The 17,352-nt window shown below is 35.2% G+C and overlaps 1 protein-coding gene and 1 pseudogene across 1 annotated transcript; both read left to right on the forward strand.

Annotated features, from left to right (window-relative positions):
• The first annotated feature begins 944 nt into the window (after positions 1-944).
• On the forward strand, positions 945-1,406 carry LOC140038470 (uncharacterized). Its single transcript, XM_072083835.1, has one exon. The coding sequence runs from the start codon at positions 945-947 to the stop codon at positions 1,404-1,406; it is 462 nt and encodes a 153-aa protein (XP_071939936.1).
• Positions 1,407-4,411: 3,005 nt separating this feature from the next.
• Positions 4,412-8,179, forward strand: LOC113736627 (G-type lectin S-receptor-like serine/threonine-protein kinase SD1-13; annotated as a pseudogene).
• Positions 8,180-17,352: the final 9,173 nt, after the last annotated feature.

Raw genomic sequence — 17,352 nt, forward strand, 5'->3', positions numbered from 1 at the left:
GGTTGGAATTATTTTTGCATCAATGATCAGTGCATGAACCATTTCTGAAGTATACCCTTGGCTAGAGTTTCTCTTAGTTATTTCTTTTAATTAATTATTTTCTGCATTTAATTTGTTCAGTTGGCTCTTGATACCAAAACCCCCCCCATTAATCTTGATTTGAAAAGGAACAAATATCTCTCCAGTCCCTGAGGAGACGACCCTGCTTACCACTGTCTACTAGTTAGGGAGTTCAGTTAAATAATTTATTCAGGTATATCGGATTAAGCAAACTCTTCGGGAACAGGGTGAATCAAGTAACCCATTGCACACCTAGAGTCCCTGCTCCAGTACTCGAATTGATTACTAGCTGTTTCAGGTGGTAGTTAGGATTAATTTATTATTATTGCACAGGTTCGGCACCTGTCAATGATACTATTCTGGTAGTGATTGACAGATTTACTAAGTTTGGACACTTCATCAGGCTTACTCATCCCTTTACAGCCAAGAGTGTTGTTCAGGTCTTCCTAGACCATGTTTACAGGTTACATGGCTTACCAGAGTCTATCATCACTGATAGAGATAAAGTATTCACTAGTGTGTTATGGAGGGAACTCTTCAAAGTAGTGGGAGTGGAACTGAACTATTCATCATCTTATCACCCACAAACTGATGGGCAGAGTGAAAGGCTAAATCAGTGTGTTGAGAGTTACTTGAGATGCATGACAGGGGAACTTACCTCACAGTGGAGTAAATAGCTATCACTGGCAGAGTGGCGGTATAATTCCACTTATCATTCTAGTCTGGACATGACTCCTTTTGAAGCTCTGTTTGGTTACAAACCTATACCACTGCCCTTAGGACCCTATATAGAATCATTGGTACCTGCTGTGTCCAATATGGTTTAAGAGAGAAGCAGAATCTCAAGTTGCATTAAGGAACATTTAGCAAAAGCTCAACAAAGGATGAAACATTATGCAGATCAACACCGGACTGAGAGGAGCTTTTCTGTGGGTGACTGGGTGTTCTTAAAGCTGCAACCATATAGGCAACAGACTATAGCTCTGAGGAAGTGGCTCAAATTGTCAGCAAAATATTATGGACCATTTCAGGTGGAAGAGAAGATTGGGGCGGTAGCTTATAGGCTTAAACTACCATCAGAGGCACGACTACATCTTGTGTTCCATGTCTCTCTATTAAAGAAGAAATTGGGACCACTACACAGCAGCTCCTCTAACCTACTGGAACTGGATGAATATGATCAATGTCCTTTGAAACCAGAAACCATATTGAAAAGGAGGGCAATCATGCATGAAGGGAGGCCTGTCATTCAGTTCCTGATCAAATGGAATCATCTGAGCTATGATGAAGCTTCTTGGGAGGACAAGACTTTCATTGAGAATCAGTTTCCTGAATTCCAGACTTGAGGACAAGTCTGATTTCATAGGAGAGGAATTGTTAGGATGGCGGGTAATTGAATCAGGGATTTGTAAATTGGGAAAGGCCAAACGATGTCGTTTTGATTAATTAGGATTTAAAAGTCAGTTTAGTCGGTTAGTGGCTGAGTCACACAAACTGTAATAAATGCGGGGCCCACTACTTTGCAATTCATCAGAGTAATAACAGAAATCTGTTTCTTCCTCTCTCCAATTTCCCTCTCTCGTATTCTTTCTCTCTCTCTCTCTCTATTTCTTACTTCTCCTTATTTCTTAATCCTTTCCAATTGAATGATTAATCACTGCCATTGCATGATTGATCACTTCAGTTCTTAACAGATTCTTCTCTGGAGGTCTGCGCCTTTCCAAATTCCAAAAGTCTTCGTTTAGAATCGTGGTAAACCTTTACGGGCTGATTGGTTCAACTCCATATATCACGTCCTATACCCAAGACATAACGCTGCTGTACCCCATGGCTAACTCACAAGGCACAAGGCACAAGGCACAAGGCAATAAGGTTAAACTAATTTCAAATCCATCAGAACTTCAACACAGTGCACAAATCATAGCCAACATTTTCTTCTTTGCAACCAAAGTAAACAGACATTAACAAATTCCAATCCAAGGATTGAACCTCATTATAAATGTACACATAACTACTGTCAAATGCTTAAAAGGCTAAAGGAAAGTCAATACTCAATCATAAACATTTATTTCTATGATTGCACCCACTTCTCCATTGAGATCAAGTTCTAGTCACCTCAATCCTTATCTTACGACTGTTAGTTAGCCTCTTCAAAAGCTAAAAAATTTGCAAAGTATTAATACATTAGGTAAGAGACAACTTGCTCAATATACTTCTCTGTTGGCCTGAGCATGTTAATACATAATAATACATAGCAAAACTGATCGTTCATAACATATTTATATACATGGAATTCAATAAATGGCCATTTAAATACATATCAATCACATCAAATTTCAAAGACATATGCATCATTAAGCTCAAGACACAAGATTCCCCATCGACTTGAATATCCAATGTTAATCAGTTAACAAGCTTCCCAGATAGTTGCTAGCTACTCCGGTTAGTGCGGTTCCCAAATGGTTGCTAACTACTCTCGTTTAGCGCAGTTTTCAAATGGTTGCTAACTACTCCTGGCTATCGCGGTCTACTAGATATTGCCAACTATAACTCGGTTGGCTGCTGTTGAACTAGTGCTACCAATAGTTATCTACACCAAGAAGTTGATCAAAATCATACATTTCAAATCATTTATACTATTCTTGCGTGGCCACATTATTTCATATATTCTTTTTTTTTTTTTGTTTCCATAAGATGCAAGGAAAATACTCGATAAAGGAAATTTATGAAATTCAAATCTAGCCAACCACATTAATGTTGACACTATAATCATAATATGAGATAATTGAACATAATTGTAATACACTAATATACTACATAATTTTAAATAATAATAGGAACATAGATGTATAAAAATTGATATTGAGATTAATCAATAACTAATGTAAAATTATGCTTCTAGATATATATATATATATATATATATATATCATATTCATGATACAAACAAGGCAGAAGAGATTTTGTAAGTATGTAGATCCATTCATATAAAGTCAACTGACCACCTTCCACAGATTAATATAATGTTAATCTTTTGATTGTTGAGTGACTTCAATGATTTATAAATTTGTTAAATGTATGATTGTTTGATTACTGCAATATGTCAAAGTCTTGATATTGTGCCACAAATCTAATAGGCATATGTAGCAATGTAGTATATCAATACAACCAAAACATGACTTGACATGTAAAATGAGAGAAGTAGTATCTATGATATAGATATCCAACTAACTTAAACATTCACATTACTTGCTAGTCATATCAGATTATTGAAACAAATCCGAATGAACTGCATAGGTAAATTAGAGTAAGGGAGATTCTAACTTATGCCTAACCAAAAAGATTGTATTGTAGATGGAGTATTACAGGCTATTTATAGGTTAGATTAAGGACCTTATTGACAAATATCAAATCTCAAGGGTTTCCTTCCATTAAAGAAATATTACTATGAATCATAATTTGTAATAATATATCTAACTAATTAATTGATTTGAATAATTGAAATATTAATGAATATAAAATATCAATAAATCATCATCAATAGGAGATACTAATCAATCATTAATGAAATGTCAATCAATTAGTTAGGATATCAATCATTTGGGTTATAATTACCTATAAAATGAAGCAAGTCTTACAACTAAAACATACTAATGGTCAAGTCTAGAAAGTCAATGTAATCCTCTGTGGAACATGTGGACCTTTCCCTAATTTGTATATGGTTGCGAGGTTTTGAGCCAAGAGATAAGTTCCCGTCTGGATTGGTGCTTTTTAGAGTTTTTAATTTATAAAAAGTATACTGTAGTAATTTGATATATGTGAGATAAAATATAATTAAAAATATATTCACAAAAAACATAATAATCTTTTGTTAGAAGATTGTAATCCGAACACCATCACTGAAAATTAGTTTTAATTCCAAATGCTATTGTGTTTATTCTTTTTAAAATTAAAGGTGAAGACAAAAACTTATAATGCATTAGAATGATTTTCTGATCGTTGAGATTTTCTTGCTTTTTTTAATTGACTTGTCTTTTTCCTGCCGAGGAAATTTCTTTGAAATCTAATACAGTCTGAAAGTTGCAGAAGTGTGCTCATAATTGACTTAATAGTTGGCATTGCTCATAATTGACGTTTGCACGTAGTTGACTTAATAGTTGACTTGATTGCTTATCAGTCATAATTGACTTGACTGCGATAATGACCTTCCTAAGTAAAACTCTGAATGGTGCAATAATGGCCTTTCTAATTTTAACTGCGATAATGACCTTTCAGATCGAAAGGAGGTACACGAAATTATGTGCTGAATTGGTCTAAAGTGACCGCCAAGAATTTCCACCAATTCTGTGCAATGGATCAGTATCTTGAAAATGGAATGAAGAGAGGCTCTTGCATAATTTCCATACTATCTTATCATAAACCAATTGAAAACATGCCTCCACCCTCAATGAGGGAATCCTTTGTTCTCCTACTTGCTTGCTGCTTTGGGGTTTGTATTGCATTAGATACCATTACAATCACTCAGCCTATCCAAGACTCTGAAGCTATAGTTTCCTCTGGCCAAAAATTTAAATTAGGCTTTTTTAGTCCTGAAAAAAGTAGTGATCGCTATTCCGGAATAATGTATAATCTACCCGGAACAGCAGCCGTTATCTGGGTGGCTAATAGAGAAAGACCTCTGGATGATGCGACGGGAACTGTGGCAATCCTGGAAGATGGAAATCTTGCTGTCTTAAATGGAGCGAAAGACATACTATGGTCTACTAATATTTCAAGTTCTTCGGCGAATTATTGTGCACAACTCCTGGATACTGGGAACCTGGTCTTGACAGAAGAGTCAAATGGGAAAGTTTTGAGGATCCTACAGACTGTTTTTTGCAAAACTCGAAATTAGGTGCTAGTACAACCATGGTTCGCCATATCGGCCGATACCGATACGTATCGGCTGAGTCGTATCTGGAACGGAAGGGATCGGTACGATACCGATCCCCAAATTGCAGATATCACCATATCCACGACGACTCGCTCTGACTTGGCCGATATTGACCAATTCGAATCCGTGATACATAAAATCGGTCGATATATCCGAGTCAACTCGGAGTCGACTCCGATATTTTTTTAAATTGTATCTTTTTCAGTATTTTCTAATTTTAATTTTTTCAAAATTTTTGGAAACTTTAATGTATTATAATGTTCATATCACTCGATATTCAACCGATATACCGTGACGGATAAGGAACAACTTAGACCGCGATGCGACCGCGACCCGCGATAGCAAACCATGAGTACAACAGGGTCGATCCAATTAACCTCATGGAGAAGCCTCTCAGATCCATCTGTTGGAACTTTCTCTGCAGGTCTCAGTCCTAACCAACTTCCTCAACTCTTTATCTGGAATAATGGTAGACCTTACTGGCGGAGTGGTCCATGGAGTGGTACTGCATTTATTGGGATAGCCGGCAGCCTTCTGCAAATGATCAAGGAGTTGATGTGTTGAAAGACAATTCCGGATCTCCATATCTTACTTACAACTATGTTAATTATCCTTTTTTTTTACTATATGTTGAGTTCATCAGGGCATTTACAGGCAACGTTTTCATCGGGTGAAAAAGGAGACTGGACCGTAATCTGGTCAAGTCAAGAGAACCAATGTGATGTTTATGGAAAATGTGGACCTTATGGGAGCTGTAATCATCGGGATTACGCAATTTGTACATGCCTGCCAGGTTTTAAGCCAAGAGATCAGGAGGAATGGAATCAAGGAAACTGGACAGGTGGTTGCATAAGAAAAGAATTGCTGCAATGTCAGAGAAATGAATCTGCCAGTAGAGAGGACAATCAATATGGATTTGCGAAACTTACATACATGAAAATTCCAGATTTTGCTGAGCCAATAGCAATTAATACAGAAGAAGAATGTCGTGAACACTGCTTAGACAATTGCTCCTACACAGCCTATGCATTTTACATCGGCATAGGATGCATGCAATGGAGTGGCATCTTAATCGATTCGGGGCATCTTCCCTTCGATGGGACAAACTTATATATTTGGGTGGCGTATTCTGAACACAGTAAAACAATTTCCTGCTCTTTTTCTTCTTGTTTCTTTATTACCTTACTCTTTATTGTCATGTTGGTTCAAATTACGTATATTATGGTTTGATTCCAGCTATATTTCTTGATTAAGCACTTGAAACTATTAAATTTGAAATTCCCTTTTCTGCTTCTAAAGTATAAGAATATTGGATTTTGTGTTTCTGTAAGAAAGAAATCACAATGATCACAAGGAAGGCTTATACCTCTATACTTGGTAGTTGAAAATTTTGCGTAGGTGCTTTAAATCCTTTGACATACAAATACAGATACCAAAAGGGGTTTTAAAGTTGTCATTGCAAGCACACTGACTGTAGCAGCTGTACTCCTTGCACTCTCTGTGTGCCTTCGTTGGAAGTGGATAGCCAAGCACAAAGGTAATTCAACAGTGCTTAAATGCTGCTTAAGTTTTTGAGATTGGTCATCATAAATTCACTTGTTCATAAACAGGGAATGAGCAACAAGCTAAGGTATCACGGATGGAAGAAGTAAATAATGTGGAAGATATGGTTACTGTAACCATGAACCAAGCAAAGTATGAAGAGCTACCCCTTTATACTTATGAAGAATTGGCTAACGCAACAGATAATTTCCAATCAAACAAAAGAATAGGGAAAGGTGGCTTTGGTCCAGTCTATAAGGTAAACTAAATTTGGCTTGGCATAGGTATTTTAGGTTGCTAGATATGTGCTTGGGTAGCATTTAATGAGATCAATTAGCAGGGAATGCTGTTTGATGGCCGGGAAATTGCAGTAAAGAGGCTTTCAAACTCTTCAACTCAAGGGATTGAGGAGTTTATGAATGAAGTCGTGCTTATTTCAAAACTCCAACACCGGAATCTCGTTAGACTTCTGGGCTGCTGCATTGACAGAGAAGAAAAAATGCTAGTCTATGAATATATGCCGAACAAAAGTCTAGATGCCTATATATTTGGTTAGAAAATCAAGAGCTGTTTGCATTATATAACTTGCTTGCATACCATCTAAACCGAGAACATAAGGATATTTGTCATGTCTAGAGTCCAGAGAATTAGTAAAACAGAAAAATATAGTATATTGTAGGTCCCTACAGAAAAGTAACACAAAAACTCGGGTGTGTTAATTTTACAATATTAATGTTACAGATGCTAATAAACCAAGCTTACTTGATTGGAGAAGACGTGTGATCATTGTTGAGAGTATTGGTAGAGCCCTCCTTTACCTTCACAGAGATTCAAGACTGAAAATTATCCATAGAGATCTGAAAGCAAGCAACATCCTCTTAGATGAAGAGCTCAAGCCAAAACTATCAGATTTTGGTTTAGCCAGAATTTTTGGAGGCAATGATGATCAAGCCAATACTAACAGGGTCGCAGGAACATAGTAAGCACATATTTGGTTTCTTGCTGTCATTTCTACGTCATGGATAATTCAGACTGCTTTCTTTCCCCAGTAAGTTTTAACTCTTTTTTGCATGAATGATGCTATGACAGTGGCTATATGGCTCCAGAATATGCAATGGAAGGAAGGTTTTCAGAGAAGTCAGATGTCTACAGCTTTGGAGTGCTATTATTAGAGATTGTTAGTGGAAGAAGAAATACTAGCTTCTATAATGATGAGAATGAAGTGAGCCTGCTTGGACATGTAAGTGTATTGATTTATTCAACTGATATAGTATCATGACTCAAGCAAAGTTCCTCATCCTATTCTTTGTTATTTAAACTCCATTCTTGATTGCGATATCACAGGCCTGGAAATTATGGAATGCAAATGAAGCGACAAAACTGATAGATGCAGCAATAGTCAATTCAGGCATCCAAACAGAAATTCTGAGACACATCCATGTAGGATTATTATGCGTGCAGCAATTTGCAAAAGATAGGCCAGATGTCTCTGCTGTTCTTCTGATGCTTACTAGTGAAATTTCAAATCTCCCTCGTCTCAAATTCCCTGGTTATACAGGAAGATTATGTTCCTCAGAAAAGTCTTGTACCAACAGAGTTTATTGCAATAACAACATAACCTTAACAACTGTTGAAGGCCGATAGGCCAATCCAGTGCATATTGTTTTTCGAAAGTACAAAAGCTGTAAACCCAGGACATGAATAATGTTTGAAATAATAAATCCTTTTTTGCCTTTTGTCATGCGTAGTTATAGAGTACAGGTGATTTGCTCAAATGCATCTAGTGTGCGCAAATTTTCTTTAGATCTAATATAGATATGTACCGCTTTGTATCCTTTTCTTGTGGTGCATATTTGTAAGTCTTCACTTTTACTGAAAATCCGTCTTAAGCTGTATGGAATAATCCAATTGAACTTATTTAGACGGTCAGTTCACTAAGTCGTTGATTTACATGGTTTTACACAGTTCCCTAAGTTCTTGACTTCTTTCATCTTTGATCCGAAGCCTCCCATTTGCATCCTTTGATATATCTCTGAAGTGTCATGCTAATCCCATCTATAGATTCCTTACCCTTCTCTATAGTGTGCATTGTAGTAGCACCAAGGCTCCTCTTATTCATCATTGTTGCAAAGTGTTCTTTGCTGAACTTCAATATCTTCAAATGTGGTTCAAATTTTACAATAGCAAGTCAGCTAATAGGGAAAGCACCATGGCACTGAGAATTGGTCATGATATTCGACCTAAGATAACAAAAGAAAAAATTGTTGAAAATGCCTTTGACATTTAGCCAAACGAATTTCTAATCCTTCATTTTTAAAATGGTAACTTTACGTTCTTGACAAAATTAAGTGGGTAAAATTTGGTTCCAACTTGGATTTTCAATCACTTTTTATGCTGAATCGCTGAATCTATCACGTGATTCATATATGATCATTTTTTAAAAATAAAAACATTAGATTCCAAACAAATATTCTGATCTATATTCATTTTTGCCCCAAAAATAGTAGAATCTGATCTGGACCATAATAATTTTTTTTTGTAGAAAAGTAGGATCTAACATAATTGATAGGTCACAATTTTGTTATTTATTTTAAAATTAATTCCCTCTTATTATCTTACCAAATGACAGGTTGTCAATGCCTGTGCAATAATAAAAATAAACCTAGTTGCCAATTAAAGTAATCACAATCCAATTTTAAGTACTGGAGCAGGGACTCTAGATATACAATGGGTTACTTGATTCACCCTGTTTCCAAAAAATTTGCTTAATCCGATATACCGGAATGAGATTGCTTATTCACAAGGAATTATTGAATTGTATAAACGGCAAGTAAGGTCGTCTCTTCAGGGACTGGAGATATTTGTTTGACAGGTGTCGAGCCTATACAATAATAATAATAAAACCTAACTACCGCCAAAAGCAGTCAATAATCAAATACTAAGTACTGAAGCAGGGACTCTAGGTGTGCAATGCGTTATTTGATTCACCCTATTCTCGAAGAGTTTGCTTAATGTGATATATCAGAATTAATTATCTGACTAAATTCACTAACTAGTAGAGAGTGGCAAGCAAGGTCGTCTCGTCAGGGATTGAGGAGAAATTTGTTTCCTTTTGCGTCAAGATAAATGGGGGGTTTTAGGATTAAATGCTAATGAACTAAATAAATCAAATGTGAAAAATTAATTAATTGACAAAAATAATTGGGGAAACTTTAGCCAAAGATACACTTCAGTAATGGTTCATGCAACTGATCATCGATTCAAATATAATTTCAACATTTATTAATAGATTGGTTATAGCTGTCATACACGCGATAAACAACCAGTTTTTCCTTACTTTTTCGATAGTCAAGGTACGACTGTTAACTATTTCTCTAACCAGGAAACAACCTTAAGTACGACCGTAGGATTTAATTTCTAGATTACATTAAGAATTAGAAAAACTCAATCCTAACTAACAAACACGCTACGAGAGTTTGTTTAAATTAGATCGTATGTTTTTTTGATATAAACCCAATTACACCAGGTGCTACCGGGATGGAGGTAATCGAACAATTACGGATTCAACTACTCCCAATTAGCAAAATAGTTTATGTGAATAATTAAATATTATGCACTATTCAATCATACACAAAAGTTATAACAATTAAAAGCACAAAACATATAAATACCAATAAATGAAAGAAACAGTTAAAATAATTTAGATCTCACAGCAATTGCCGAATCAAATCTTCAGTTGTACCCTTAACTAGAATACGGAGATTTAGCTACACATTCTCAAGGGAAATTCGCAGGACTCCCTTGATAACCCCTGGTTCCTTCTCCAAAAACTAACGAAAGTAGACAAAGAAAAGAGACAAGTCACGGCCGTCCTCTCAATTCCTATTTTGTAGCTTTTTGAGGAAAACAAAACTCCTCCCGAATTGTTGCTGGCCGAACTCTTAATCACGCGGGATTCGGCTTGCTCTTTCTATTTTCTCGTTTTCTAAGGGAAACAAACTCCCAATTGAAAAAGGAAACATTCTAAAGAGATAATACTTAATTGTTTCCTAATTCAACTCTATAACTAACAAAGATAATTAAAGTCTTTCAAATTCACCAAAGATGTCCATATTTGACTCGAACTAGGAAATCTCCATGCGCGACAAATTTCCGAGTCTTTTGGACTTGAATGTAGGTCTCAAACGTACCACCACCAAATTAGCTGGAAACTGCCTCTTTTAATCATGTTTTGGTTATTTTCCTACAATTTAGCACCATTAACCAAATATAATTAGAATCAATTAATTAAAAGAATATTTGGCTAAAATCAAGAGGAAAATAATTATAAATTTAACAACAAATTATGACATATCAATTTCCCCCATACCTAAACCATGCTTATTCTCAAGCATGAGAACAACAAATCAAGCAATCAAATTCAAACAATGGCTATTGCTCAAATTTTCTATTGCCAAGATACAATTAAAACATATGTCAAGTATTAGTGGCAATTTTCAAGAAATATCTCTTCAGTTAACTTTCAAGATCAAGGACTCTTTCAATTTATAACTAACTAATCTAAGAATATAAAATATTCAACTAACATTAAAATGGTTCGATTATTAAGCAAAATCTCAACATTAAAATTCATGAATCAGCGGACTAACAATTCATTCAAACACTTCCACATTTTTCACTATTAATACATTTTTTTTCTAAAATATCCCCACACTTGATTGATTTTTTTTTTTTTAGGGGGAATGCTTAGTTTTTAGCCATTTAAGCGTTTTGACTCGAATTCCGATATTGGCCAAATGAAGGAACCCGGTTACTCAGCTCTCATCGCTTAAAAACCACATACTCATAGCTGAAAATCAACACTTATGGTAAAGACCTTCGGTTACTAGGCAACGATACTAGTGGAGTATAGCCGAATACTATTCATAAATAAGCACCAAATTAAAATTAAAAATCACATAAACCCACTTCATTTCTTAAATATGGAGAACTAAGATTAATAATTGAACCAATTTGCATAAAAAATATTAGACAAATATTTATCATACTTAGCAAAGTTAACCACAAAGTGCAAAAGTTACAAAATCTCAAATATTCACCAAAAAGATACTAGTAGATTTAACCATATTATACTTAACACCTTAGAGTGTAAAATCATAGCAATAGAAAAATTTGAGACATCTAACTAACGTTAATCAGGAACAAACACAAGAATGCATAAACATAGGCAAAAATTGGATAAAATTTGACAAAGTCAAACAAAAAATTCCAACAAAAATGCCTACGCTTGCACTTTTCCAATATATTATCAATATACTACTCCCCGACACCTAAATCTTACATTATCCCCAATATAAAAGATAAAGAATAGAATACAAAATAAAAGGGACAACGAAACTTCCCTAATAACTGTAGGGGCCGTGTACAGTTACGAGTGAGGGGTAAATGATTGTGGAGCTCGACGTAAGTTGATGGTTAGCAGCGGTGGAGTTCGGATGGAAGAAAGAAAGAAGAAAGAAAAAAAAGAGAGCAAGAAAATGGAAAAGAAAAGGAAAAGGAAGAGAAAAGAAAAAAAAAATTTAGAACCACTGCGTTAGACGTGAGCATGCCTAACTGCCCTTGAGTCTTCTGACTAACCCATGAAAATTAAGATCCTTAAGCGTGACCATCTGGCGTGGGCATGCCTAACTACCCTCCAGGTGGTCATGTCTAATGATAGGGTATTAATTGTTAGTAATTTTATCGTTAATTCTCCTCTTTATCCTTGCCAAATATTGTTTTAATTGTCAATATATATTTATATTTGGTATTTGGATATAATTTCAGAAAGTGGAGCAGAAAAGTGCTTAAAAAGGGACCTTCTTGAGAAGATTTCTCCGCACGTGAAAGCTTCTAAAAGCTTTCCACAATCAGCCCAAATTGTGCAAACCAACGGAATTGCTGATGAAGAATTGAATTGATATGATGAAATTCACTAGCAATAAGAAATCAAAGCGGGGACCACGTAGAAAGTTGAGGAATTGCTTTAGACATTTGGTTCCTCTTTTGGGAGATGCAATTGATTAGCTATGGCTGGCATTTGATCAGGAGATTACTTTTCCAATTGCTCCTACGACACTAACTAGTGCTCCAATAAAATAAGAGGATACTACTACTAGAAAAGGGGGCTGGTTGATAGATAGCGGGAGCTTCTGGCATCAGACCAGTTTTCTCTCTACGAAGGAGTAGATAGGAGCTTCGATTTTTCTTTCTCTTGTTATGTGGTGTGAAGATTTCTTCAGTTGGTTTGTTTTGTATTTTTCTTCCGTCTCTTCCTTTAGACTAGTTTCTTTCATGAAACTAGTTCTATTTCATTAGACTATGGAGAATCAATTTTCATTTTAAATTACTAGAAAGAGTTATTTATGTTTTTGAATTCAATTAAATTGTGTGAGAATTTTATCGTGAGGCGTGGCTAATCTTCTCATCTAGTCAAGAATCAACGCGACGATGCAGTCCCAAATATCTGTGAGATTTAATTAATTTTACGTGTTCCTTAATTTGTTAATATTTGCATGTTTTCTATTTTAATTTTCATGGAATTATTTTGTTAATTGGATATCAAGGGTCCGATGTGCAATTTGACTTATTAATCTCTTGTCAAATTAATCAATTAAATTCGTAATTATTTAATTGGTTAATATAAGTGGCAACTAGTATTTTCACATACTAGGGGAACATGCAATCTGATTTAAATAACCCTCGTAGTGTGTTATTAATTTGGGTTAGGCTTTTTTAGTTTTTAAAGCAATTAGGAAATTAATTCCTATGGTCGTACTTAGGAGTATTTCCTGGTTAGGGGTAATCAACGGTCGTACCTTGGTTATCAATAAATTAAGGAAAAGTTGGTCGTTAGAAATTTTCGGCGACTATAACTAGCCTATTAATTAAATTAAGTGAACCCCTGTGCATCAATGATTGGATGAATGGACTGTGTCTACGTAGTTGTATCCTTGACTAGAATTTATTTATCATTTATTTGATTGCTATTTACAATTGTATTAATTATTTATTTATTTTTGGTTAAATTATTTAATTATTTTTAGTTAAATTGTTTAATTTTTTATTTTAATTTCATTTTGATAAAATCCCCGTTGTCTCGAATTTAAAAAGAATCGAATTTTTTCCAATCCCTGTGGATTCGACCCTGCTTACAGTAATACATAGAAAATTTATTTTTCTTAAGCAGGTATTTATTATTGTACAGGCTCGACACCTGTCATCTAACTACCCTCAAGTCTTCTGATCAACCCATGGAAATTAAGATCCTTAAACGTGACCACCTGGTTTGGGCACGCCTAACTACCAGAGAGTCTTCTGACCAATATTCAGAAATTGAGTTCCTTAAGTGTGACCACCTGGCGTGGGCATGCCTAACTTATCGAAAGTCTTCTGCCCGTGGACGAGAATTGCCTTCCTTAAGCGTGATCACTTGGCGTGGGCACGTCTAACTACCAGCTTCCTACCTCAAAAGCAACAAATCACTAAATGCAACTAACACTTAACAAAAACTCCAGAAACATAAGAGAACCAAAATAGAGAGCCTTGGGTTGCCTCCCAAGCAGCGCCTTTTTTTAATATCTTTGGCTAGACATTGCCATATTTATTCACGGAGGATAAAAGCATGCAGCTCATTTCAGTGCTTCATCTTCTATGTATCCCTGATAACCCTCGTAAATAGAGTAATTTTTGAGCACACGAGGTATGGTCTTCCATGGATTAGTAGATGGCGCCAAACAAACAAGTAACGACCTTCTTTCCTCACTCCTCCATCACGAGCACTTATTGATTCGAGATATTTTGTCATCGTGACTCTTAACTTATTCCTGTCATGAAATTCAAAATCTTCTGGTATAATAAAATCAATTTCACTAACAGAAATTAAAGAATAAGAGTTAGGAAAATATTGATTAAGGAATGGAGGAGATGTCACCGCATTTGGAGATTGGTCACTAGATTTATTCACTTGAACAATTTGATATTGGGGTTCCATTTCTTGTACTTTAATTCCCTTTACAACTGCATCTTTAGATTCTTCTTCTTGAGACTCTTGCAGTTCCATGTCATTTATCAGGATAATTGTACTCTCATCTTCTTTAAGGTCAATGTTGGTCTGTGAGGGTAATTCTTCATAAATTGAAAAAAATCAATTTACTCATTGTAGATGCCAATTCACGCGTTCCATCTTCCATCTCTTTAATCATCCTTTGTGTCTCCTGTTGAAATTGATATGTGTTAGTAGCTATTAATTCAACCATTTCTTCAAGAGACATACCTGACATGGATGATAGTTGTTGAGACTCTTGCTGTTAAAAACTTATTGGTCTTTGTTCATAATCAAGATTGAAATTATCCCACCATCCTTGATTATACCCGTTTGAATAAGAGTTATATTACGTTTAAGATTGGAGTGAAAAACCTCCAAACTTATTCATATAGGCATTTAGGTAATCTTGATATTCAAAGCACATACCAGTTGAATGATCCGTGGCATAACATATTCCATAGGTTGCAGCAGCCATTTTTTCTGTAAGAAAACTGAGTGAATTTGAATATTGATCAGCAGAAAAAGCACAAGCCTCATTTCCTTTCATAGGAATAAAATCCAATCCATCACCAAAACACGGATTGTTAGTGGTCATTAAAAAAAATAATAAAAAATAAAAACAAGATGAACTCAAAAGAAACAAATTAATCAGGCACCAGTCCCCTGCAACAGCGCCAAAAATTGATAGGTGTCGAATCTGTGCAATAATAATAATAAAACCTAACTACCACCAAAAGCAGTCAATAATCAATTCTAAGTACTGGAGCAGGGACTCTAGGTATGCAATGCGTTACTTGATTCACCTTATTCCGAAAAGTTTGCTTAATTCGATATATCAGAATTAATTATCTGACTAAATTTACTAACTAGTAGACAGTGGCAAGCAGGGTTGTCTTCTCAGGGATTGGGGAGAAATTTGTTTCCTTTTGAGTCAAGATAAATGAAGGGTTTTAGGATTAAATGCTAATGAACTAAATATTGCGCACTATTCAATCATACACAAAAGTTATAACAATTAAAAGTAGAAAACATATAAATACCAATAAATGAAAGAAACAGTTAAAATAATTTAGATCTCACAGTAATTGCCGAACCAAATCTTCAATTGTGCCCTTGACTAGAATACGGAGATTTAGCTACACATTCTCAAGGGAAATCCGCAGGACTCCCTTGATAACCACTGGTTCCTTCTCAAAAAACTAACAAAAGTAGACAAAGAAAAGAGACAATTTACGGCCGTCCTCTCAATTCCTATTTTGCAGCTTCTCAAGGAAAACAAAACTCCTCCCGAATTATTGCTGGCCGAACTTTTAATCACGCGGGATCCGGCTTGGTCTTCCTATTTTCTCGTTTTCTAAGGGAAACAAACTCCCAATTGAAAAAGGAAACATTCTAAAAAAATAATACTTAATTGTTTCCTAATTCAACTTTACAACTAACAAAGATAATTAAAGTCTTCCAAATTCACCAAAGATGTCCATATTTGACTAGAACTAGGAAATCTCCATGCGTGACAAATTTCCGAGTCTTTTGGACTTGAATATAGGCCCCGAACGTACCACCACCAAATTAGCTGGAAACTGCCCCTTTTAATCATGTTTTGCTTATTTTCCTACAATTTAGCACTATAAACCACATATAATTAGAATCAATCAATTAAAATAATATTTGGCTAAAATCAAGGAAAAAATAATTATAAATTTAGCAACAAATTATGACCTATCATTGTCTCTTTCGAAATTCAAAGTAACAAGGGGGTGTTTTTGTATAAAATATGACAATTAAAGCAGTTCAAATAAAATCAAATAGTTAACTAAAACTTAAATGACAATTTATTGAAATCAGATTAGTGACACTAAAGATCTAGCCAAGAAATATCTTCAGCAATGGTTCATCGATGCAAAGGCAATTCCAATTATTTACTAATAAATAGGTTATAACTGCCAAACAAGCGATGACAGTCAATCCCGACTTAATGTGTCGGTGATTAAGGTACGTCCATTAATCACTACTCTAACCGAGAACTAATCCCAGGTACGCCCGTAAGATTTAATTCCCTAATTGCCTTACGTATTAGAGGAGACCTATTCTAATCAAATAACGCACTACCAGGGTTATTTTAGATTAGCTCGCATATTCCCCTGACACAAATCTAATCATGCCAGTTGTCACTATTTCAGAGCAATTAAACAATTACAGATTTAATACTCCGATTGGCAATAGGTTACTAAATCAATTCACTATCCGGATCCAAGATAATCAATTAATTAAACAGCCATAAGCACTGCAATCAGAGAATATGCAAATACCAATAAATAAGAGAAATAGATAAAATTAATTCGATCTCACAATTTTTAGACGAAACAAAGCCTCCGTAATTCCTTGATTAGAAAAAGAGATTTAGTTCATCCTGAGAGAAACCCACGTGAAAATTCAGAAGTAATTGTCGAAGACATTCCTCCAAAAGTCAATGAAGTAAATCGATTTAATCAAGAATAAGCAAAGAGTTTGCTAAATCCAAGAATGCCCAATTGTTTCCCTACTTCCCTCTAACATACGAGGGAGCAAAGCTACCTAAAGACGAAAAAGAGAAAAAGTCAAGAGAAAAATTACAGTAGTCCAAATTGTCTGCTATCCTTCTCCTATCTAATTCCTACTACTTCTACTATGCGGCTCTCCAGAGGAAAAAGGAAGACTCCCCATCCTTCTCGATCTCCTCTCTCTTCGGAAA

This window comes from Coffea arabica, chromosome 1c (assembly GCF_036785885.1).
Source record: "Coffea arabica cultivar ET-39 chromosome 1c, Coffea Arabica ET-39 HiFi, whole genome shotgun sequence".
Lineage (NCBI taxonomy): Eukaryota > Viridiplantae > Streptophyta > Magnoliopsida > Gentianales > Rubiaceae > Coffea > Coffea arabica.

Coding starts and splice junctions, on each gene's coding strand:
- LOC140038470 (XM_072083835.1), top strand. CDS start 945: ATGAAACATTATGCAGATCAACACCGGACTGAGAGGAGCTTTTCTGTG.